Below are 26,035 nucleotides of genomic sequence, written 5' to 3'. Positions count from 1 at the left end.
TCAGCTCTTCAGCTCAAGGCTAGCACTCTACCACTTGAGCCACAGCACCACTTCTGGCTTTTTTCTTTTTTCTTATATGGTGCTGAGGAATTGAACCCAGGGCCTCATGCATGCAAAGCAAGTGCTCTACCACTGAGTCAGTCACCTTCCCAGCCCCAACTTGTTCACTTTTTTCAGTTTTGGAAAATCCCCAAGCTGACTTCTTAAATCATAAAGAGAAAAACTGATACCATGACTACATCAAATTAAAAATTTTTATATGGAAGAAGATACTATAAATAAATAAATACACAGGAGAAAATACAGTTAAAAGAAAGGGTTAATATTCCTAAGGTTAGAGATTATGATATCCTATAAGCTGATTTAAAGTTAAAGAGCACAAAAGAATAATGGGCAGATGTATACATCAGCAATTCACAAGAAAGGAAATAAAATGGGGAAAAACACACAGGACAGGAAGTCCACCTTATTGGTTGTTATGCTTTGTTTTGTCCATCCAAAATCCAAAAGACTGATGACCACTGAAAATGGCAAGAATAGGTAGCAATGGGCATTCCTTAATTGCTGAAGGGTTTGTGAACTGCTACAACCGGTTAGCAAGGTAATTAGGAAGTACGACAAATGGTCACAACCTTTAACCTACCTATGAGATTTCAATTCATAAAAATAAAAGCTCCACTACTAACAATATGTTCACAACACTATTTATTGTAGAGGAAAGAAACTGGAAAAAAACTGGAATTTCCACTCATGGGTAATAATTGAGTAAATTCGAATTCCTGGGGTCAGAGATAATAAGGAAGCATGGGGAGGGGTTCTATGTGACAGATCCAGAGGTGTGTACAGAGTGGCGAGATCTGTGGACAAAAGAAGGTGCTGAGAATTACACTGTACAGCAGTATTAAAATAAGAGATGGGTGTATATATGTACGTATATGTTGTTACATAGGATTTTGCATTATTGTATTGTTATTATATCATGAGGTTTCTGCAGGGAAACCTTAAATTTGTGTTTGAAGCTAGATGGGTTATACTTATTATTGAAAGAAAAACAAAGAAAACTGAGTGTAACTCAATGGTAGAGCACATGCTTAGCATGTATGAGGACCTGAATTCCATCCCCAGCATCCTCAAAAAAATTAATTTTAAACCAGGCGCTGGTGGTGACTCATGTCTGTAATCCTAGCTACTCAGGAGGTTGACATCTTAAAACTGTGATGTGAAGCCAGTCTAGCCAGAAAAATCTGTGAGGCTCATATCTCTGATTAACCACCAAAAAGCTGGAAATGGAACTTTGGCTCAAGGAGCACAGCATCAGATGTGAGCAACAAGGTTAGGGGACTGCTCCAGCCCCAAGTTTAAGCTAGAGAAGAGGATGAAAAGGGTGGGAAAAGTCAAGTGTTTGAGATGGAAGAGTTCAACACATTATGTCAGTAGAGCATCTAACAGAACCTAAGGTTTATCAACACTTGTCTTTTGATCTAACTCTCTGGCTCCTTATCAATGTGGAGGAAGAGAGACTGGGAAGGAAACTCTGAAGTATTAGTCTGGTGGTTGGCCGAGCTCCAGATCTGGTGTCTGATTGTGATGTCTCCTGGGGCTCACTTAGAAGAAAAGGTACCTATGCATGACAGTAGCTTGGCTTCTAGATCAGTTTAGATGAATCTGCAGCTATTCTCCTTCTGGGGCATCACCTCTATCAGTACCACCGTTATTACCTCCTAGAAGTTCTGTTGTGTTGAGACCTGAGCAGTTCTGGGAAATGTAACCTCCCCTACTCTAGGAAAGTAAAAAAAATATATATATAATTGGGGGAAAACCTTAGCTTTGCCATCATTCACCTGTCCCAAACAAACTACTTTGGGTGTGGGTCGGGGGAGGTTGTTAAGTGGGACTCTTGTGATAGCAAAGCTTTTGGCAAATGTCTCTTCCTTCACTGCTGACAAATCCAAACAACAGATTTTTTTTTTTGAAAGTAAAAAAAGAAAATTAAAATCAGGCTATTTTTCTTCGAAGGGAGACTACTCTTACTACTGACTATTTTAGAGGTTGAATGAATCCTCCTTCTAAATCGAGTTACTAATTTTCAGTTCTAAGGTAGATATTGACCTGGACCATGTACAGGACAAACACGTGTGTGTTTGCTGATGATAGCGAGTTCCAAGAAATGACTTTAAATTCTCCTTTGGGATGTTACAAGGGAAAAGGAAATGTATCTGAAATGGGCAGTTCCTTTAAGATACGTATATGTATAAAACGACACCCCTGTTGGCTGAATGGTGGGGAGAATCAAAAACCAAAGGGAGGAGGCATTTGTCCTCTGCCTACAACTGTTCTTGATCAGTCATATAGATGAAGCTGGTCTAGTGACAAGCTTTCTTCATGAAGGACACTTAGTAACAGCTCCAAGGATAAAAGGAAACTTCTCTTGAGGTCAGAAGGGAGGAAAAAGTGAGGAGTGAGCATACAACATTCTCTCATTTTCACAACCTCTATCCCCTCAGGCCAGGGACACGGTTGTGACCGGTTCCAAAATCTAAGGAGATAAGGCATAACCAAAAGGGAAAAGTTCCATTTGAACTTCTTCTATTAAATGTTCTCTCTTTGTCTCTCTGTCTCTTTGTCTCTCTGTCTCTGTCTCTCTCTCTCTCCAAGTTTGTATGGGGGCTTGAACTCAGGGCCTATGTGCTGTCTCTTAGCTTGTTTGGTAAAGGCTGCTGCTCTACCACTTGAACCACACCACTTCTTGGGGATTTTTGTTTTTGGTGGTTAATTAACAATCAAAGTCTCATGGACTTTGCTGCTTGGGCTAGCTTCACACAGCAGTCCTCAGATCTCAGCCTCCTAAGTAGTGATGATTACAGGTTTGAGTCACCAATTCCTGGCTATAAGTTTGCTTAAAGCCTAACTCTTTTCAGTGCTTTCTGGTCTTTCTCTGTTCTACCAGAAAAGAGCAGGAAAGCAGGAATCGGGCAAGCTGGCAGAGAGGAAGGTGACCACAAGGTACTACTGCTGCTGGCTCAAGTGAACTCTGGGGTCTATTTTCAAAACAGGCCTGAAATAAAACTTCATGTGTTTCTTGTCCACCAATCTTGTAGAAGCTGAATAAACCACACATGGCTCTCTGAAAGCCATCTCTCTGCATGTGGATGTCTGCTATCTGGCTGGATTAACATCCTCTGCCTCACAGAGGTTAATATCCATCCCTATGAGCACCCAGTACACTGGCCTAATAAGAATTATGCTTACTTCCCGTTCCTCCTTCTATTCTTTTTAATTTTGGTGGTGCTAGAGATGGAACCCTGAACCTTTCACACACCAGGCAAGTGCTCCACCACTGAGCCACACCCCCAGCCCACTCTTCCTTTCTTCCTCATTTTCTTTTTTCTTTCTTTTTTTTTTTGACAGAAGGGAAGGACTTGTCTCTGGGTTTTCTCACTCCTGCTCCTGAGGTGAGTCTCCACCTGGTTATTTGTGCAGTGAATTCTGGGTTATGACGCAGATGCTCTGGAGTCTGTTTAGGAAACGCTCATGCCACTGGAGAAGGGGGACTTCTCAGGGCTCCAATTATTCTCTCCCATCCTAAGTTCACTACACAGCTTAAGATGGTGCTGGTGTCACTCCTGCTTTCTCTCCTAGAAATGAAGCAACATGGATGGAGCCTATAGATATTTTATCTACAGAGCACTTTGCTTTCAGGCAGGAGAAAACTGCTATTCTACAAAATGACGTCTTATCATTTGCCTGGGAAATGAGCCATTACTCAGCTCTGTGTGCTGACTGGGGTACTTCTGCAGGGACCTTGTGACCAGGACAGTGAGAGCATTCCATCACCTCCATCATGATAGACACAGGATGACCCCGAGGGTCTTCTGTTGGCAGGAAAAACTTACGAGGTGCTGGGAAAGCATCTGTTTTGTATCCATCCATTTACTTTCGATCAATCAATTTTAAAAGAAAGTCTACAATTTGCTTCATATGGAGGGGGTGAACAGCAAGGATGAGGTGGTCAATCCTCCAACCTTTCAGCGCAGATGGAGGAATGAGAGGATGGAAAGAGGACAGGGGAAGATTTGAAGTACCTGAGTGAACTGTCATGCATTCAAGTGACTTTTTCAATGTTCAGCAAACACTGAAATCTAGATCAACTGTTAAGACAAAAGTGGTTAATTTAGAGTCGCCCCGCAACATCTGTCTTAATGGATGGGGGAAGCAATCCTTTTACTGTCACCGTTAATTTTGGCAAACAAGAAGAATCTGGAAGCAATGATGGGGAGCAGGGAAAAAAGAAAAATCCAGACAAAGGACCAGAGACAGTAGGTCACATGCTTGAACTTGTGTGGGTTCCCTACCTCCTGGCCCCTGTCCTGCACGGGACACGACTCACTGTCTGCTTCCGAGAACGATCCAGATTCGTCACTGGAGTTGGTTCCGTAAGACTGCTCACATTTAATCTGGGGTCGGACTTGGTTGTACATTCCATCTCCTATCAGGCTTGGGTCCTGATGTTCTGTGGCAAGGAATCTGGCTCCCTGGGAACAGGGTGAGGAGGAGAACTCACAGAGAGGGAGGCTACAGGGCGAGCCCCCGCTCCCATCCTCTGCATAGGAATAGGAGGAGCAGGAGCTGGAAGTCCTGGTCCTGGTCTCCAGGGGAGGTGAGCGAGGGCAGACTTTGATTGGCACGGGGCAGCTGGTGTTAGGCCGCATTCTGCCTGGCAAGTGGTCAGCCATCAGTCCGCTGTGAGAGTAGGCCTGTGAGCTGGGGAGGGACTGACCAGCTCCCACCCATAGACCTTTTGGCACCGGCTCAGAGAGGTCTTTGTCCAAATTGCTTGCCCCAGAATAGGAATGCACAGAGGTGCTCCCTTGGTCACAAGTGCTTGAGGAGAAGATCACACTCTTCCGATCTAGCTCTCCCTCTTGTTTGCAGAGCGCCTCCATCCCAGGTCCCCTGAGGGGAGACCCCATCGTGAAGTTGGACACATCCTTCTGGCCCACGGGGGGCTGTCCATAATTCCCTGTGAAAGGGGTGTAGTCAGATTTAAGGTCACCCTGAGTGATCCCCTTGTCAAAAGGGCATGCTGAACTCCTGGCAAAGTGCTGCTGAGATGTGCTGGGCAGGCCAGACAACTCTACACCTTTTGTTATACTGAACAGAGACCTTAAACAGGAAGGTGAGGACACGCTCCTGCCCCTATCCAGGCAGGTGGCTCCAGTGGGCGTGGTCGGGGTCGGGGCAGGGCTGGGCTGCTTGCGATCCATCTCCACATCCCCAGCTCTGTCCTTGATGTCAGGCTCATCTCCAGATAGGCAGAGAGTGATGCTCTCTTCCTCGTTCTCTTCACTGGGTGGCTCACTTTTAATCTGGCCCACGGCAAGCCCTGGCTTGAGGCTGTTGCCAGGGCTATCTTCACTGAATGTGCTTGCAAAACCTGAGGTACTGTGTGATGCTGCATTATAGACATTCTTGGTACATGCAAGCTGGTATTTCTTGTATCTGGGGTACTGTGTCAACGCATCCTTTTCCGAGTTTTCCTTGGTGTCTGTGGGCACGTCCGATTCAGGGAGCAAAGTTTCTTCCTTCTCTGCTACTGGGATGGCAGTGGCCTCAAAGCTGATGGGGTGTGAGAGCATCTGGTCCCTGGGGCAAGCCACCTTGGCTGTCTCTGAATCCATGGTCTCTTCCTCTTCTTCCTCCTCTTCTCCTGCAGAGTTCTCGTGGTCCTCATGGGGGCGCTGGCACGCAGTGTCCTTTCGACACACAAAGAGGCCATCGTCACTATTCAGGAGCTGGGTCTGCAGGAAGCTGAAGCAGGAATCCTCCAGGTTGTGCATGCGCAGGAACTCCGCACAGCGGATGACCTCGCGGATGTTTTCTCTGCTGAGTAACAGCTTGGCAGTGTAGGCAAACTGTAACAGCGGCCCAAAGCCCCTGGCTGTGACCTGTAAAACAAACAGGGAAATTGCCAACATTACCATCAGCACTGCTATTGTCCTGAATCCCTCAACTGAAGCAAGATAACCAGACAGTGCTAATGTCCCAGAATAAAGACTGCAAGGGAGCAGTTAATCTCGTACTGGGTCAGCAATGATTCTGCCTCCAATAATTAGTGCCTGTCTCGGGCATGCATGGCACTTCTGTACTTCATCACGAGAATTGAAAATCACCAGGGTCAAGTGGCTAAACACGATGACAACGGGTTCAGTGTGTACACTAATGAAATATCCTGGCAAAAATGCACGGAACAATAGGACGCCTATTAACTTCCCTCCCTGACGGTCCTGCTGGGGGTTGACTCCACAGGAGGGAGTAACTGTGAGACTTGAGTTCACTCAAGGCCAAGAAAGCACGATCGTTTTTCTTGCCAGCCACAAAACGTGGTGGTGTGGCCCTGCTAGATAAACTCAGAGTCTGTGGGATTTCCAAAACCAGTTTTGAAAGGAAATTTTTTTTTTTGCCAGTTTTAGTGTTAAGAGAAACATCGAAAACAATTTCTATTTTGCTCATCCATTATGCTTTCTACTTAAGACTTCAATCATCCTGATAATGATAAAAGATGAGAACAATTAAAGGCAATGTTCTCAACAAGAAATTAACTCCTGGCCCATAAAGAATGGGGTTACAGAGCTAAGCCTACTGGCTGTCATTTCAATGGTTGAAGCTGCTGAGTGGCACAGGACTTGGGTGTTCCTTCCCTTGTTGTTAGCAGCAGCTTTGCCATGTGGTTGTCTTCTTTCTTAGGAAGTCTTCAGAGTGTGAGACTACTGTCATTTGATGCTCATCTATTATATTCTATATAGATTGTGGCACGTATGCACATGTACCCACATGCAATGACAGCATGTTATCTGAGGTCACTTGTTTCTTTTTTAGATGGATGTGGATTGAACTTCCTGGTATTCAGAGTTGGCTTCCTTACTCTGTATGTAACACTGCACTTTCTCTAGTTTTTTTTTGGGGGGGGGTCCGGTCGTGGCGCCTGAACTCTGGGTCTGGGCGCTGTCCCTCAGCTCTTCAGCTCAAGGCTAGTGCTCTACCACTTGAGCCACAGCGCCACTTCCAGCTTTTTTCTTTTTGCTTATGTGGTGCTGAGGAATCGAACCCAGGGCCTCAGGCATGCAAGGCAAGTGCTCTACCACTGAGCCACCTCCCATCTCTCTAGGTTCTTTATGGTGATATCGAGAATCAAATTTAGAGCTTTGGCCTGACACTCTACCACTTGAGTCCTCTTGCTTTTTGTGAAGTATCATGCTAACTTTTCCTGGACTAGCCTTGGACTGTGTGTGATCCTTCTACTTTTCCCTTCTGAATAGCCTGGGTGACAGCAAAGCACCATTAAGCATGGCACATTCTAGGTTCTTGTAAGTGCTGCTGATCCTAGGAGAAGGGGAGGCTGGGTCTACAAATCATGCATACAAATCCAATGGAAGCAGAAATAAAGACCTTGCTGCAAGCCATAGTAGCAGTCATCAAAAATGATTGCAGGGGGAATGACTGCAGAGGAAGATGAAGTGGTAGGTCATACATCTGACTTCCGCAATGTATTAAACTTACCTCAGTACTCAGAACCAAACATTTTTTAATTGTGAAAATACTGTACAGAGGGGTTACAATTACATGGGCAAGGTAATGAGTACATTTCTTATCAAGCATTGTTGCCTCCTCCTTAAACCAAGCCTTTTCAAGGACCTGTATTCATTGTTCAAGATCCAAATTGGGCATTACTCTTTCTGGCAGCCCTCTCACTTTGTTAGAATACGTGGCACTGTCCTCTCAGTTCCTGTGGCCAGAGTGAGGATAGAGCCTAGACTCTCTACGGAGAACTGATCTCATGCCACTGCACTGTTTCCAGTTAGGGAAATTGTTTTAGACATGTAACTGAGTTTTAATTGTTAATATTTTTGAAGTAAATAAAATTCCACATTAAAATATTTCCTGTCAGGGATCTGGTTAAGAAAACAAACAAAAGTCCTATCTGCTGGACTTTCATTGTACTTCCACAAGGCAATTAATACTGTTTCTCTTTAGTTATAGTTAATTGTTAAGACAGCAGGCAGCTTCAGATCTTCAGGGCTGTATTTCCCTTTGTAGCCCTGTGTCTAATTTAACCCTGTGTCTCTAACGTGGTATATGGTAAAAGCCTGTATGTTACCGAATATGTTATATTTAATTGTTCCCCTAATATACAACTACCATGTATAAAAGGTGACAATACACTCGGATGTGTCATTGTTCTCTCAAATTACTTTCAGAGTAAGGTATCATGTAAAACAACCAACCAAACTAACCAACTAATCAAAGACAAGCCAAGGGTCCTTATTTGTTCTACCCTAGCACAATTATTAAAAAGAAGCTTAAGCTGGACCCAGTAACTCAAGCCTATAATCCTAGCTACTTGGGAGGCAAAGGTTGGGGGATCACAGTTCAAGGCCAGCCTGGGCCTTGAAGTTCTCAAGACACTGTCTCTGAAATGAATTGTCTCAGTGTATGCATCTATTATCTCAGCTATAAGGGACACACAATGGCTGGGTACTGTGACAATGCACACTACGGCTGGGTGCAGTGACCATGCACCTGCCATCACCAGTGACACTGGGAAACACAAGTACCTAGTGAAACACTATCTTAAAAATAACCAACCCAAAAGAGGCTAGAGGTGTGACTCAAGTGGTAGAGCACTTATCCATCTACCTTGTAAAACTGAGGACCTGAGTTCAATCCTCAGTAACACACATACACACACACACTAAAAAGCAGCATCTGATATATACTTTTGTGTCCTATTAACTATCATATACATTTAGCAAATGCAGTACTGACTACACGGTTTTATGTATGCTTCTACCAGGAATCTTAACAAAGATGTAATTAATAAGGCAATGCAAGGTGTATAAATTCATAACTGAAGAATACTGCAACATGGTTCCATCAAGAGAGAAACTGTAGAATCAAGACAGAATTGATTTCCTGTAAGCCTCTCCTACCATGCTAGTAGGCACTTTGCCAGTTGCTGAGTGAATGGTTCATGTACATCTTAAGCTTTGGCAAATGTGATCTCTATATGGGAAATTGATCTCAATGCTATTTATACTTTGCACTCACCCATCCTGATGACCATGTATTGTTTACTTTGATGTTATTGCTCTTAGTCTTACTACTATCCCCTACTGTGAATGGCCTTTTTATAAGAAAATTAATAAAGAAGCCAGGGACACCCATCAAGATCATCAGATCTCTATGATAAGAATAAGTAAGCATTAAGATAAGTAAGATAAGAAGCAGTACTGGCAGTCACACCTTGCTACAGAGTTACAGACAGCTGCAGAAAGCTTCTTCATACAGAAAAGAGTTGCAGCTTCAAAGTGTGGGTTGAATTGAAGATGTCAATGAACAGAATCTTGATATTGCAAATCTGTAACTTTTCAGACAGAATCTCCTGACCCTTTGGGCTTAGGAGATGTGCTGACCTTGAAATAATCATCATCTGGTCATGGATAGTAGAAATTCTAGCTAAAGCATTTAGTCAAAATAAATAAGTAAGAGACAGGAAAGTTAGAATTCATTCTTGTCTACAGATGACACAATCTTATATATAGATAAAACCCTGAATACTTTGCCAAAAATTATTAGAATAAACAAATTCATCAGTTATCCGATATAAAATCAACATACAAAAATTAGTAGTATTTTTATATATTAATGCTGAATTAGCTGGAAAAGAAACCAAACCAAGGAAACTGTCTTATTGAAAAGCTGGAATATAGGAATACTTAGGAATACATTTAACCAAGTTGAAATATATCTACAATGTAAAGTCTAAAACACTGATGAAAGAGACTGGAGATAAGTAAATTGTAAGGATGCATGGGTTACAGGAATTGTTAAAATGTCTATACGATCCAAAGCAATCCACAGATTCAATGAACATGTATCAAAATATCAATTACATATTTGTAGAATTAGAAAAAACCCAAAATTTATATGGAAAAGCCAGGCATAGGGGTATCCTTGTAGTTCCAACTACCTGAGAGGCTGAGGAAGGAACATTGCTTGATTCCAGAAATCTGAAGTCAGCCTGAGAAACACAGCAGGGTCTGTCTGTCTGTCTGTCTATCTATCTATCTATCTAATCACAAAAGATTATGAATTGCCAAAGCAAACTAGAGTGAAAAGAACAGTTAATAACTACCTAACTTCATATATTCTACAAAGCTATGGGTGTCAAAAAACAGCATGGTACTTGTATGTACCAGAAATAAATCTACATATTAACAGATAGCTAGTTTTTCACAAAGGTACTAATCATTCAGGGTGGGGAAGCTTCTTAAAAAAAAATGGCATTGGCCAAACAGCTGCAAGTGGAGACATGGCTAAAGTGGTAGAATGAAGAAGCCGAGCGACAACAATCATGTCCAAGTTCAAGCTCCAGTATCAGCATGAAAAAAAAATGGTGTTGGGAAAATAAACTATCCACAAACAGAATGAGAGTAGACTTTTATCTTTCACCAATACAAATATCAACTCAAAATGGATTCATGAACTGAAGGTGAGACTTAAAACTATTAAAGTACTGAAAAAAACTTCTACTTTAGGACTGGGAAGGTGGCTCAGTGGAAGAGTGCTTGCCTTGCATGCATGAGGGCCTGGGTTCAATTCCTTAGCACCACGTAAGCAGAAAAAAAAAGCCAGAAAAAAAAAAAGCCAGAAGTGGCACTGTGGCTCAAGTGGTAGAGTGCTAGCCTCGAGCTGAAGAACTGAGGGACAGCACCCAGGCCCAGAGTTCAGGCCCCATGACTGACCAAAAAAATCAAAAAACCCTGAAAAACAAAAAAACCTTCTACTTTGAAACTACTAAGGGGGGAAAGTTATTTGACATTAATCTAGGCTATGATTTTCGGATGTGATGGCAAATATGTTGCCTAATTCAAAAGTAGCAAAAGCAAAACCAGACAAATGAGATTAAAGTAAAAAAATTCCCAGAAAATGAAAGTCAAAAAAGTGAAGCGTGAACCTACAAAATGTAAGAAAATATTTTCAAACTATAATATCCAAATACATAAGGCTTGAACAATTCAATGGCAAGAAAACAATTCAATGAAAAAATGAGTAAAAAATTAGAACAGATATTTCTCAAAAGAAGACATGCAAATGGCTACTGGGCTTATGAAAAAAAATGCAACACCACTATAAAACCACAATAAGATATTGCCTTTCTCATGCCATAATGGTTATTTTACAAAAGCAAAAGTTAGCCTGGTGCTGGTGGCTCATGCCTTTAATCCTAGCTACTCAGGAGGCTGAGATCTGAGGATTGTGGCTTGAAGCCAGCCTAGGAGAAAAGTCTGTGAGACACTTATTTCCAATAAATTACTCAGAAAAAATGCAGAAGTGGTGCTGTGGCTCAAGTGGTAGAGCACTAATCTTAAGCACAAAGAGGCTCAGGAACAATATCCAGGCCCAGAGTTCAAGCCCCAGGACTGGAAAAAAAAGCAAAAGTGAGCAAATGTTTGTGTACTGTTAATGGGGACATAAATTAGTGCACAGCTATTATGGAAACCAGCACTGAGATTCCTCAAAAAATTAAAAACAGAACTACCATACCTAAGCAGTCCCACTGCTTGGTATATATCCACAGGAACTGAGATCAGTATTTCAAAGAGATATCTATATACTCCTGTTACTGCTTAGTATCTATCAATGGGTGAATGTGGTACATATATACATGGAAAGGAAGCAAATCTGTATTTGCAACATTACAGATGAACCTACAAAACATTTTGCTAGGTTGAAATAAGCCAGGAACAGAAAAACAAGCATTGTATGATTTTACTCATTTGTGAAATCCCAAAAATCTGTTCTCACAGAAGAAGAAAATAAAAATGGGGCTAGGATGGCAAAGGGATGGAGTGGGTTTGGAAGATGTTGGTTAAAGGACACACAATGAGCTGGGCACTGGTGGCTCACTCCTGTAATCCTAGCTACTGAAGAGGCTGAGATCTGAGGATTGTGGTACAAAGCCAGCCCAGGTAGAAAAGTCTATGAAACTCTTATCTCCAATAAACCACCAGAAAACCAGAAGTGGCATTGTGGCTCAAGTGGTAGAGCACTCGCTTTGAGCTGAAGAGCTGAGGGACAGCATCTAGGCCCAGAGTTCAAGCCCCATGACTGACACACACAAAAAAGACACACAATGACAATGAAATAAGAGGAATAACTCTAACAGATCTATAGTACAGTCTGGTGGCTAGAGTTAATGATAATATATTGTTTATTTTGAGGGGGGGGTCGGGTTGTGAGGCCTGAACTCTGGGCCTGGGCGCTGTCCCTCAGCTCTTCAGCTCAAGGCTAGCGCTCTACCACTTGAGCCACAGCACCACTTCTGGCTTTTTTCTTTTTGCTTATGTGGTGCCGAGGAATTGAACCCAGGGCCTCAGGCATACAAGGCAAGTGCTCTACCACTGAGCCACCTTCCCAGCCCAATATATTGTATTTTTGAAAGATTAAGTGCTCTCAACACAAGAATCATAACTATGTGAGGTAAAAGACCTAGCCAGCAGGTATACACTTCAAACATTGCACAGTACATGGTAAATATGTATAATATGGTGATTTATAATAAAGAACTTTGAAAAAATTGGTTTGTAATCTGTCATTCAAGTCCAAGGGCAAAGGAAACATTGTCCTCACCATGAAATTTCAAGTGTTCTAACTAGCTCTTCTTCCACATTAGTTTAAAGCTTGCCTTACCATATTTGATTCTCTAAAATGTTGCCCAGTATCTACAGGCAAGGCTTAGTCTGGTGAATCATAGCTTCCATTTATCAAACATCTTCTGGTCTAGCACTATACTGCCTGATACTTGTTATATATTCTGCTAGGCAGGCATGATCACTGCTACTCTATACGAATCCTGAAAGGCCTGGGGGTAAAGGAACTGACCTACAGTCATGGAGTCTGGCAGGTGTAGAATGTTGGATGCCAGCCTCAAGCTAGTCAGTTCACGCTGCCTGCACTGGGGACTATGAGGGAGAGACAGGCAGAAAAAGCCCGGAGCTTGACCTACTTGTTTAGCTTTGTAGTAAAGGCACAAACACGAACTGTTAACTCTTGAGTGACCAATGTAATATGTCAATCATGAAAGGGCCATCATGAGATTATGTGACTAGTTGGCGAATGAGCCATCCAGACAAGTTTAGGAGAGAAGGTGACTGTTAAAGATCTGCTGTTCCCTTGGCCACTCACTTGTGCTAGGGCACCTGGGGAGCAGTTAACTCCCTATCTAGTCTGCTGTGGGTCGACTGCCTTCAAACAATGGCCACTTACTGGATTGTCACCAGGGTCCTTTCCGTCCCCCTCCCCCCATTTTGGATGTACTTCAGGCAAAACAACTGTTCCAACACACAAAATAGAAAGCAAATGCCGGGCCCGCCTTCTGGACCAGAGTTAAAATGGACAGCAACTGTCTAAACGTTGGCTTAGCCTCCATGTTCAGAAGCTTGCACTGTCTGTCCATTGTTAGGAACTCTGTGTCCACCATTCTACACAGAAGACAATTAACCTGGAACCGAAGTAAAGCTGTACATTCCTGAAACCGTGACCACAGCTGCATTGTTATTTACTTCTTGTTCTTAACAAGGAAGGCACTGGGACTTGGAAAAAAGAAGGTGGGAGTCAGAGAATCACATTTAAAACCAATGACCCATAAAAATAGCATTTAAAAAGGTAATTCTCATAAGGTGGAATGAAGTGCCTGGAAATAGCAAAACAGTTCTATTCCACTGATGTCAATGGAGCTACCTCACACCGCTCTAAGCAAAGCTAACATATCTATGCTAAAATCCACCAGTCAGGCATGGCCTAAAGGTAATAAAGCAAATGCAAAATATAGTATGAGGACAACTTGGGATAACAGTCTTAAATTTTTGAGTGAAATACTTTGGATGAATCCTTTTGAGGGTATTTTAAAAAATCATGATTAAATGTGTTGCTCCTGCAATCTACAACACACATTGTGCCCCACAGGAGATGGGATCACACCGAGGGAACGGAACAGAGTGTGGTATGTGAGACTGAGTCCAAGGAGGGTCAGGAACTAACACCCTGCTTGCTCTCTGGTGTGCACTGTTCTCTGAGGTGCTGACCTCAGCCAGTAAGTAGATGGCACACCAAGAGCAGGAACACTGATCTTTAGGTTTTGTTCCCGAAGAAATAAGGCTAGCTTCCCAAATTCATGTGCTATGACATGAATCAATATACAATAATGTGTTCCATATCTGACCCTCTGAATCTATGACCTTCAACCCTCTATTCCTTTGTGTTCTGACATCATCTCTAGGCAGTTGATGAAAGGAAGATGGACTGATGAAAGTGGGCAAAGCACACAGCAGGGTGCTGTTTCCAGGACCAGAAGCTTACTCTCATGAGGTAGCCATCCTGTTGTTTGACGAAGCTTAGGATAGGAAATGTGTAACAGTTTCATTAATAGATTATGAGTGGGATCAGGGGATATGTGTATATATATATCTATATATCTATATATATTATACAGGGTTTGAGATCGTTTTAAAATTTAAGCCACATGAATACGTTGAATTGGAACCCCTTAGTACAACTACATAAGACAATAAAAATGAAGATTTAAAAAAGACATGGAGAAAATATAAACTTCATGATTATTGTGTTTTTGGCAGTCCATGACTACAGCATGGAGCTCCTTTGCAGAAGACTGAGTAAAACTGGAAGCTTTAAGGACTACTTTTTAGGAGGAGGATAGCAAGCCCTTCAGGGTTGCCTAATTTCAGTCTTGCAAGACATAGGAATTTAACCTTTCATATACTGCATGGGTTTAGGAATTCAGAAGTAAGAAAGCCAGGTTCATGGGTTCCTTCAGATTTCAGGTTCCTCCTGTCCATCCTTGTGGGATGTATATGATATGAATACCAAAGCACTTTCTGAATAAAGAAATCAACACTGGTGACAGTTTACTTTTCTTCCCACCCTCACACTGTGCTGTACCCCACTTTGCAGGTTAAAGACTGATTTAGTGATGATGCCTCCCTTCTAATCTTAATTTTCTATAATTAATACTCATGTTATCACATTTTCTTCCCCAACACAGCATGCTGTACAAACATACCACATTTAAGATGTATTTGTTAGATTAATTAACCTCATAATTTAGGATGTATGGTAGATTAATTAACCTTACCATTTCAATAAAGTTTCTGGTTATTTTAGTATTAATTTTAGACAGTCTTAGAGTAACAATATAAAACTATATCAATAATCACTTTGATGTATACTTGCATTTTACATCCAATTTTCTTTTGCTTAAGAAAATGACTCCCTGTGCTAATGTGTATAACATAACATTTTTCCTCTCAGTAGAAGTGGGAATTAAATTCTGGGCTTTGTGTTTGTTAGGCAGGTGTTCTACCATGGAGTCATGCCTTACGTACCCTTTTGTATTGATTTCTAGGTAGGGTCTCCCTTTATGTCCAGTCTGGCTTGGACTGTGATCCTCATACTTTTGCTTACCCTAGTTGCTAGGGAAGACAAGTATGTGTCACTGTATCTTGCCATTGTGTTTCCTCTGTAGCTAGTATAACAGGCTTGTACCATCTCACGCAGACATTGAGATGGGTTTCTCATAAAATTTATGCCTGAGCTGGCCTTAGTCTTTGAACCCTCATCTCTGCCTTTCAAGTAGCTAAGATTAGAGGCTTGACCTAGGATATACATTTAAAAAATGTTTACTTTTTTTTTCTCTCCTATGCAGGCCTGAATTTGGAACTGTGGTTCAAACAGAAACGCAAAGTCCCTTTCCTACTTGTGACTTCTCCTGAGACTGTAATCATTTAGCCACTGTTTTTCTTTTTCTTTTTTTCTGTCAGTCCTGGGGCTTGGACTCAGGGCCTGGGTACTGTCCCTAAGCATTTCCACTCAAGGCTAGCACTCTACCACGTTGAGCCACAGCACTACTTCTGGTTTTCTGGTGGTTATTTGTAGATAAGAGTCTCATAGACTTTCCTGCCCAGCTGGCTTTGAACTGTGACACTCAGATCTCAGCCTCCCAAGTAGCTAGGATTTATAGGCATGAACCATCGGCACCCAGCTTCACTTACTATTTTTGTATACCCATTCATTCATTGATGGGAACTTACTGTGCACTACGTGAAATGTCAGGGGGAGTCATATTTCTTGTGAGTGTGTGTGTGTGTGTGTGTGTGTGTGTGTTGGTACTAGGGCTTGATCTCTTTGTCTGAAAGAAGTAACTTTGAACTCAAATCTCAACCCTTTCAGTAAAGCTTAGAGGCATGAGCTCCCAGTGCCCAGCTAGTTGGCCATACTACCTTTTTACCAAGGAGTTAACAGGTTGATTATTCAATGAGGATGTTTGCAATGTTTGCAGTATGTCACAGAGATATAACAGGGTGTTAGGAGGATAGAGCTAAGGATAAAACTACGGCCATCTGTGTAAGGCTGCTTGGAGGACGTGACATTCTCTCTGAGTGCTGAGGTTTGAGTGAAAGTTTTCTAGAACAAGTAAAAGAATGGCATGGCTCACTCTGTCATCCTTGAAGCTTTTCCTCAAATTCAATTGTTATTTTCCCCCAGTGCTGCATCTTACATGTGCTAGGCTCATTTTACAACTGAACTACATTTCCATCTGTCTACCTTTTTGTTTTTGGTAGTACTGGGGATTGAACTCAGAGCTTCTTCTTTGGTTTGCTTGCTTGACTGGCAATCTTCTATTTAACTCATACACCCAGACCTGGTTTTTGCTGATTATGTTGGAGATGGACTCAGACATTTCTGCTGGGCTGGATTTGAATCACAATTATTCAGATTTCAGCTTCTAGGATAGTTGGGATTATAAGCATGAGCAATCAGTGCCTAACCATGTCCCACACTGGTTTTGATATGAGTTCTTGTTATGTTACCCAAGCTAGCATCAAATACAGGGTTCAAGTGACCCTCCTGTCTTGATTAGGTGATCTCCTGCGTAGGTGAACTATAGATGTGAGTCACAATTTTTTAAATGAAAGAAACAATAAAACAATAAAATAAAACAAAAAACTTCAAAATAAGTTCTGAAGCTGTTCAGATCATTACAAATCTGGCTCATTTCCATAATACTGTTCTAAAGTATACATAGTATATTCATTCTGACCAACATCTAACTTTATCCTCATTTAATTTGTTTGACATCATACATTCTAGTTACTTGCTATTGTCACTCAGTCATAGACCCATGCTTCATATTCCCCTTGTAATTCTGACCTCAATTTCCTTGGCTTGTCAGCTGACTTACTGTTGGGATTCTTCTAATAAGATACACTGGTAGGAGATCTCAAGGAGCAAGAAATGAAGATGGCATGGTTACTTCTGTTTCTTGTTCTCATTTTCTTTCCTTCTCAATTTGCTGGTGGAGTATCTGAATTAGCTAGTTCCTCCAAAGTTGTGCTCATGATATTGCATCAGTCCCACATCCATGTTCGTTGGTTCCTATATCCTTTCCAGCCTTAGGGCTGGCAAGATGCTTCCTGAAGTCATTAATCATTGAGTTAATGGTGCTTTCTCCCTTTCTGCCCTTCAAGTTTTCTAACACATGTATAACTGATTCTCTGTTTTATATCTCCTGTATGAAACACCTGACATAGTTTCTACCTCCCAGACTTAATTATCCACATTACAGACAAGAAAGCTAAAGCCCAGCAAGGATTTACTCAAAGTCACAAGGCTTAACTCAAGTCTTCTGACTGCCAGGTTCAACTTTTATGCTCTGTTACCTCCTTATGATTACTTCACTGAGATGAAAAAGCAAAGAAAAACATATGAGTTTTCTTCCATTCTCTAAAATATTCCAATTTTACATAGCTCTGTTCACCAGAGTCCAGCCAACTGGATGCTTGCTTGGTTCTATCACTACATGCATGATTCAGATTTCAGTATCTAGATTTCTCCTGAAGAATGAAAATCACTGCTATGTTCCTCTCTTGCACAGTGAAACTCTGTACATTCTAGAAAGTCCTTTCATCACACGCAGAACAATATATTAGCAGGTACAGGTTAAGATCAGTCCTTAGAATCTGGAAGATACCAAAGCCCAAATCCATTTCTGGTAGGGAGCCAGCTGCTGGTACCAGAGCTTTGTTCAAGATTACAAAGCCAGTTTCTATAGGGAACATCATGTGGCCCTTCTCTGTATCAGCTGGCTCAGAAAGATCACAAGGTTTCATTATAGCTGGAACTGCTCTTTTGTATTTCTTTACTTGTTTACTGATAAGAACAATAAACATGCATTATTGTCTTTCTGAGAACTGGAAGCACCATCATTTCAGGTGTTTTTCACCGCTCACCTTACCTCCTGCATGTGTGGTATTCATCATTTGCTTCTTTAGGTGTTATGGTTATATTTCCCAGATAGATAATACATTGCTGTTTACTCTAAATAGCATACAATGGAAACAGAAAATCTCCCTTCTGAAAGACTATATTATAGAATTCACAGAATAATTTCTATAAATCCAATTTCAACACAAGTATGTATCTTAAAATAGATATAAAATAGTAGTAACTTTCTTTTTTACATTTTTCAGTGTAAAATGAAACTGAAAAGCATCCCACTCACTAATGATGTAGTAGTAAAATATGTATCAAGGTTTATGGTTTCAGTTGAAAAACCACTTCCAAAATAAAACTATTTTTAAAAATAAGAAAAAATCACCTAATTTCCATTTTAAATAACTTCTTCACTTTGCAGAGCCAATGATCTTCCTAGACTAGAACTTTCTTGAGTCAAAGGTTTTCACCCTTGCATCCCTTAATCATTTCAAACCAACCTTCAACTACTTACTGTTCAACCAGAAAACCCCCCATTTTTGGGGGGGGGGTCCGGTTTTGGGGCCTGAACTATGGGCCTGGGCTGTCCCTGAGCTCTTCAGCTCAAGGCTAGTGCGCTACCACTTGAGCCATAGCACCACTTCCAGCTTTTTTTTTCTGCTTATGTGGTGCTGAGGAATCAAATCCAGGGCCTCATGCATGCAAGGCGAGCGCTCCACCACTGAGCCACCTTCCCAGCCCATAACCCCCCCCATTTTTTTCTTTTCATGCTGGACCTTAGGATTGTACTCAGGGCCTGCGTGCTGTCCCTGAGCTTTTGTGCTCAAGGCTAGCCCTCCACCACGTAAGCCACAGCTCTACTTCTGACTTTTTGGTGGTTAACTAGAGCTAAGAGTCTCACAGACCTTCCTGCCTGGGCTGGCTGCAAACCCTGATGCTCAGATCTCAGCCTGAATAGCTAGGTTTACATATATGAGCCACATTCACACAAAACATTTTTGAAGACTTCTCCTTAGAGACTATTTCTTCATATTAGTCCCAAATTCCCATCTAGAAACTTACCCTCTTCAGTTCTCTTCATGCTATCCTCTAAGCTATTTTGAGTCTGACTAAATCCTCAGTAAGATAACTGGACTGAGCAAATGCTTAGTCAACTATGTGAAGGGCAGACTATCACTTCCATCAGGCTAGTATTAAAGATGTTGCACTAAGTCAGGAGTAAAATTATATTTAGAAACCAGACATTTTCTCAAAAGGACCATGTACTTTGGTTGTCTCTCCCTTTTTCATGTTTCTCCGACGGGCTCTGCCAATAGAGAACAGTTTATGCTCATGCAATACAGAACCATCAGTGCTTAGCAAGGATTTAAACAGTGGCCATTCACACAACCTTCCATGTGGGAATTCAACAATGACGGCCCTGGAGCTATAGGACAAACAGACAACATTCAGCTCTGTGGCTATCCAGGCTGCAGAAATCATTAAGACATGGTAGTCACAGCCTTGGACCAGGGCATGATGTCAGTTTTGCTGCTCAGCCCAACTAAGTTCTAATCTTTTCTCTACGTGATTTTTCTGTCTGTCAAGGGAGGGAAAGAAGAGGGAGCTGAGGTCATCTATCAGCATGACCAGTTGCCATTGTTGCCCAACTTGCTGGCTTTTTGCCTTGTAGCCTTTGTGTAGCCTTTTCATGAAAGCCAGGGTTCTATAGACTTGCAAATGATACCAAACTGGGAACAAGCCTCTACTGGAAAGTGCCCTGAGTCCAGGACTTCAAGTTGGTGAGGCATGAAGGCAAGGTGTCATTTCTGGCAGCAGACAGGCTGCAGAGGCAGGGCAGGCAGAAATTTCCAACAATCACTGTGGTTAGTTGTGTCCAGTTTCAGTGGGGGTTGAAACACAACTTTTCATACTAATTTGGGGAATGGTGAGAAGGGGAAATAAGTCACAGGTGCATCCAGAATGTGCTATTCTGGGGCCAGGTATTTTGAATGTAGTTGGAACTATTATGCAAGACCTTTTTGCTCATAGCTCCCAATTGGGAAAACACCTTTTCTACTATAACTAAGAATGTCTAAACATCCTGAAAAGGAACTTTTGCTTTTTTTTTTTTTTGACAAATACCAACTCTCAAGAACACCAGGTGCTCTCATTTTGGGTGAATCAAACTATTCCTGAGCATACCGTTAAGGATGCAGGTTAACAGACACCTAGACTACCCAGGAGTGTTCTGTAATTTTGGTGGAATTTTAGTCATTGAAGTTGAAAGTCAGAAACTTAAGAAATCATAATGAACATAAGCCTTCCAGTGTCCTTGCAACATTGGGAAATAGCTGGTTCATGGGAAGTAGGATCCAAGGGGGCTCATTTGAAAATTTTTAACAGCAGCCTTCCAGAATGGTGTAACTTTGAAAACCTCAACTTAGCCAGCAATTACCTGGACAACATCACCATTCTTTCTTTTTTAAAGTTTATTGTCAAGGTGATGTCATTTCTTTCTTTAACAAGTATGGGAGGCCAGGGCTTAAGAATCTCTAGGTAGCATCACCATTGTGGTAAAAATGCACAGACTCAAACCAAAAGAAAAAAAATGAAAATTGCTTTTGCACCCCACATGCCTGCCATGAACTCTTCTCTGTTGATTTCATCTCCCATCTTTCCTACACCTGCAAAATCTTTCTGGAAAGTCAATCAAAGGGAAGCTGGAGAGTCAGCCTCTTAGTTAATGTTCCTGCATGGCTTATGTTTAGCAGTAATCCCTCCTTATAGGGAAAACTAGCTCTCCTTGATGGCTTACAATTTTTCCCCCAATTGCATTCCTTCAAACATTAGTTCAAGTTGTACCCACTGCCTGAGATATTCCTGCCTTTGCTTACCCAAATGTACATTATATATAACCACACCTATGAAAACTGTGGAGGTCAGGGATGGGGTGTTTATCAACATGGAATGAAGGGGCTAAGGGAAGCGCTTGCAAAGGGGATGGCAGGTAAATTGGACCTTCCTTCTCTGATCTGGACAATAGTTAGACACCAGCCTTGGCATTTGATCACAAGAACTATTCTGCAGTGTTACCTGAAGATTCCACTGTGATTGTCTTGATTACAAATTGTTCAAGTCTAGGACCCTGGTATCATAGTTCCTCATATATCTTCTATGTGGATTCAAATAAATTTTGTCAAATACCTACCTGCTCTATGAAGATGAGTTCATTTTTTCTGTTAGAAGGAAAACAACATTGTATGCTAATAAAAGGTTATCTTTTCATGTTCAGATGATATAGTATTTCAAGAAAGATAAAATGATAGGAAATGGTTTGCTTATAAAGAAGTGTAGGCTATGTGCACATGTGAAGTATCTTACATGAATAAAGTCACTAAATAATTACTGCAAAAATATTACTTGAGTGTTTACTGCTGTGAATGCTGAGTAAACTTGAAAGAAGAAAAAATATTTACCCTGAAGGAACTCACAACATATGATAGTGCAGGAAACAGAGAACAACTGAATGCTAATCTACGCTTTGCTGTGATTCCTGGTGCAGCAAAAGATGAGAGAAGAGGTCTATGTGTGTGTTGTATAACAACCTAAGCTGGAGCAAGTTGGAAGATGAGAGATAACAAACCCAACACAATTTAGTCTTTGACTCCACATATTGTATTCCTGACCTTGGCTAACATAAAAAGAAAACCATCGTCTGGCTTTCTAGGAAAAGATCTTCCATGGTATTCAGAATTAACACTCTTTTCTACCTGAAGAAACAAGTGTTATCCATCCACCTAAAAGAAAGGTCAAATGGGTAAACGACAAGTATAGAACAGATGAGCTCTTAGGAAGAAACATGGAAAGCTATAGAGCCAAACAAATGGATACCCAGGAAAGGACACACTTACTACCCCTGTCCACGCTGCAGGGCAAGAAGGAAAAGCCTGTGTGGAAATGCAAGCCAGGAGATAAAGTGGGTGAGCTAACTGATTCTTTCTTAACTTCCTAAGTCAGAGTCAGAGGACTTTAGATCTGGGCAGGCCATTCCACCTTAGCTTGCAAAAATCCCAGACCAACCCTTTTCTACATTAGAATAGGAAAGACAACATCTTCAGCAGGGAGGATATTTGGAAGAAGGATGGGCAGGGCCCAAGTACAGAGGGATACTGAAGGCCACGGAGGCCATGTGAAATGTTGGTCTCCTTTGTGAGTGGGAAGGGCAATGTTATCCTGCCAGTCCCTAGGGGGGAACTGGCAGTACCCCACTCCCAGTGCTGTGTACCCGAAGAGACTCACGATGGCCGGACTGTGAAGACCACTCTACAATCTCATTCTTGCTGGGTGAGAGAGCAGTTGCACCTACCACATTCACAGACCAGGCGCCAGAAGACTTCATCTGGCACAGGAAGGAACAGAATGTCAAAGAGTTTTATTATTATACCTCACCAGATAATTAGGTAATTAACAACACTAAGTGATACAGCACATTCATGCATGCCTCTCTATATCTCCAGGGATGTGTATCAGTAGAAAATGTAGTATTAACTGCTTTTTATTGCTGTTTTTGGTTTTCTTTCTGAAGACCATCTAAAGGATGTCAGGCATGGTTCTTTTTTGTTTCAGCATGGTCCTTTTTCACTTAGTCAAGCTGGACTGAAACAACGAAAAAGAGAATTGTGTCTGGCCTCCCATGGATCTTATAGCTTGCCTGCTGTGCTGGTTTGCTTCTTTGTTCAGATACTCAGACCCCCAACCTGAGTTGGGCTTGATTCTAGGAATATGGTCTTGCTGAAAGACAGAAAAGACCAGAAGAGGGAGCACAAGAACACAAGATATGGATATGTCTGGGTCACCAGAAAAGTCAGAGAAAAAGGCAAAGAGAGGCAAATTGCTTCCAAAAAATATGTGGAATTTGAATGTTGTACTTTTTCTTGGTGTGTGTGTGTGTGTGTGTGTGTGTGTGTCTGTGTGTGTCTGTGTGTCTGTGTGTGTGTGTGTGTGTGTTTGTCCTTGAATGTGTACTTAGGGCCTGGGCGTTGTCCCTGAGCTTCTCTGCTCAAGGCTAGTGCTCTACCACTTGAGCTGCAGCTCCATTTCTGGCTTTTTGGGTAGTTAGAGAGTCTCATGGACTTTTCTTCTGGGCTGGCTTCAAACCACAATCCTCAGATCTCAGCCTCGTGAGTAGCTAGGATTACAGGCCTGAGCCATGGGTGTTTGGTGAATGCTGTACTTCTTAGGAGAAATTTTGAAGCTGTTGTTTATCACATAGAACAGAGTTCTAGCTGATTTAACTGAATGTAGACCCGAAGGATATCTTGCTATTAATGTGTCTTGGATGATAACTTTACTTCATGATCTGCTAGGTCTGTCAGCACTGACAACACTTTTGGTAGGTACTTTCTCCTAGTTGTCTTTCCTACGTTCACCACAGTATATACTGATACAGAAACAAACAGAAACACAGTATAAACTGATACAGTATATACTGATACAGAAACAAAGACAGGTACACAGACTCATGAAGAGGCTGGTAGATCTCAGTTACACCACAGGACTTAGATAGATTACATTTATGAGTTGAGGACTGTTTCTCACCTTGGACAAGGCAATGGAACTAGCATTCTGTCCAAAGGTGGGATTCACAACATGATCATTACCACATTTACTATACAAAGCAAGGATAGCTTTATTCCTTTGACAAATATACACCTACAACCTTCCATGGTTCCACAGAGTTATAGCTTCTGGGTCAAGGGGGTTAAACAGAGAGGAAGGAAAGGGTACCTCATCAGTGAGTTTCTGGGCTAGGGACACAGCCAAGTTAACAGATACTTACAGGACAGAATTAAGAGCTGTAGTATGGGATATCCAGTTGTTGGTAGAAGGGCATCTAACTCTGAGAAAGTGACATGAGCTAATGCCTGAGAGAGAATTATCCAGGTTTTGGGTGGAAACTGGGTTCTAAATTTCTCCTAGAGGAAGATATACCTCTTAAGTCTCCAAGCCTACAACTGGCTGATTTGTGAGCCTGAATTTCATTTTCCCACCTGTTAAACACACTGATGCTCCCATCTTGAATAGCTTTTATTGCTGTCAATGCTGAGTCAAGGGGTTCAGGACATAGGCCTTGCTTTCTGGGCTAACATCCAGATTACTCTGCTAAGCAAGTGAACTAACCTCTCTTGCCTCAATTTCCTTATTTGGTATGTGAAGGTAATAATAGTCACAATCCCATAGTGTTGATGAGTTAAACATTTAAAACCAGCACCAGGCTTCAAAAAAGTTTATTTACAAATAATCGTTTTCATCCTCCTCCTCCTCCTCCTCTCGTCATCATTGTCATCATAATCTTCACTATATTAGCCACATAGGATCTACAAAGACAAAAATTAACTGTTTTTCTTAGTGTTGTTTGGGAGATTTTAAAACTAAGTTTTATGGATCTCAGCCTATCACAGGAGAAAAGCTCTGTGCCCTTACTTCCCTTGCCTCATGCTGCGCTGGCAAGATCTTTAACATTTCTTTTCACCACTAATTAAATGGTACTGAGTCAAAGTTGATATGTAAAACTACTGTCTTACAGTCACCTGCTGGCCTTGGCAATAAACCTTAACTAAAGCATCTGTGTCTTTTTATTTGAACAGAATATAATCAAACCCAGAGATACATGGGCTCCAGCTTGTTTACAAAAGTATGTAAAGGAAGCTAAGTGCTGAATTGCATGCCTATAAATACAAATGATGCAATTTTCTTGATTTAAAATTATTTTCATTCTGGGCACTGGTTATTCACGTCTGTAATCCTTGCTAATCAGAAGGCTGAGATCTGAGGATCACAGTTCTAAGTCAGCCTGGGCAGGAAAGCCTGTGAGACTCCAATTAACCACCATAAAGCCAGAAGCAGAGATGTGGCTCAAGTGTTAGAATACCAGCCTTGAGCATAAAAGCTAAGGGACAGTACCCAGCCTCAAGTTTAAGCCCCAGTACTGATACATAAAAAATTGTTCTCAAAGCGTAGACACATACACATCAATATTTATGGAAACATTTCTTTTTTCCTTTTTTTTTCCATTCTTAAGCTAAGGTGCTCAGGTTGACCTGAAACTCCTAGACTCAAGTGATCCTCTTCTCTCAGACTCCTGAGTAGCTGGGGCAATAGGAAAGTGCTGTCATGTCCATCCTATGGTAGTTTTAAAAGTAAGTGGTGTAAGGTCTATCAAGTCTGCTTATACAGCAGGTCGTCAAAGAGGTGTCTTCTACTAGGTATCTGAAGTGTCCAAGTGAAGTGGATTTATGTTTTACTCTAGGAGTCATCATTAGAAAATGAAGTATTCTCATAGCTGTAGCAAGCCAGGATATATTTATACAGTGAATTTTCAATCAGACTCAAACCCTACTGGTTTGGGGCTTTATGTAAATATTTTCTAGAAGAGGTAGACCTTAGACCAAAAGCCAAGCAAAGCTTTAGATGTTGAAATTTTTTCCTTAATTTTGAAAGTGTTGAAAAGGAAAAAAAATTAAAAGAAATAAAGAATAAAATAAGGACAGGGAAAAAAAGCACTGAAAAGGCAGAAATTCCTTACTGAAGGATTACAGAATAAAAATGAATACTATATTTCTATATGCTAGCAACTATCCTGGTACTAAACTGCACTAACTATGTTCTATCCTAGTGACTGGAATTTTTGTACCTTAGCATCACA

General features: G+C 41.5%; 1 protein-coding gene across 1 annotated transcript in view; it reads right to left on the bottom strand.

Annotated features, from left to right (window-relative positions):
• Nucleotides 1-26,035, bottom strand: part of Bach2 (BTB and CNC homology 1, basic leucine zipper transcription factor 2) — a 351,502-nt gene that overhangs the window by 16,084 nt on the left and 309,383 nt on the right. Inside the window, exon 5 of the mRNA XM_013016732.1 lies at nucleotides 4,353-5,945. Within this exon, the coding sequence (XP_012872186.1) occupies nucleotides 4,353-5,945 (1,593 nt within the window). The remainder of the gene's footprint in view (nucleotides 1-4,352; nucleotides 5,946-26,035) is intronic.

Source organism: Dipodomys ordii, unplaced genomic scaffold (genome assembly GCF_000151885.1).
Source record: "Dipodomys ordii isolate 6190 unplaced genomic scaffold, Dord_2.0 Scaffold32, whole genome shotgun sequence".
Taxonomy (NCBI): domain Eukaryota; kingdom Metazoa; phylum Chordata; class Mammalia; order Rodentia; family Heteromyidae; genus Dipodomys; species Dipodomys ordii.
The sequence above is the reverse complement of the archived record's forward strand: the minus strand, read 5'-3'. Positions and strand labels throughout refer to the sequence as shown.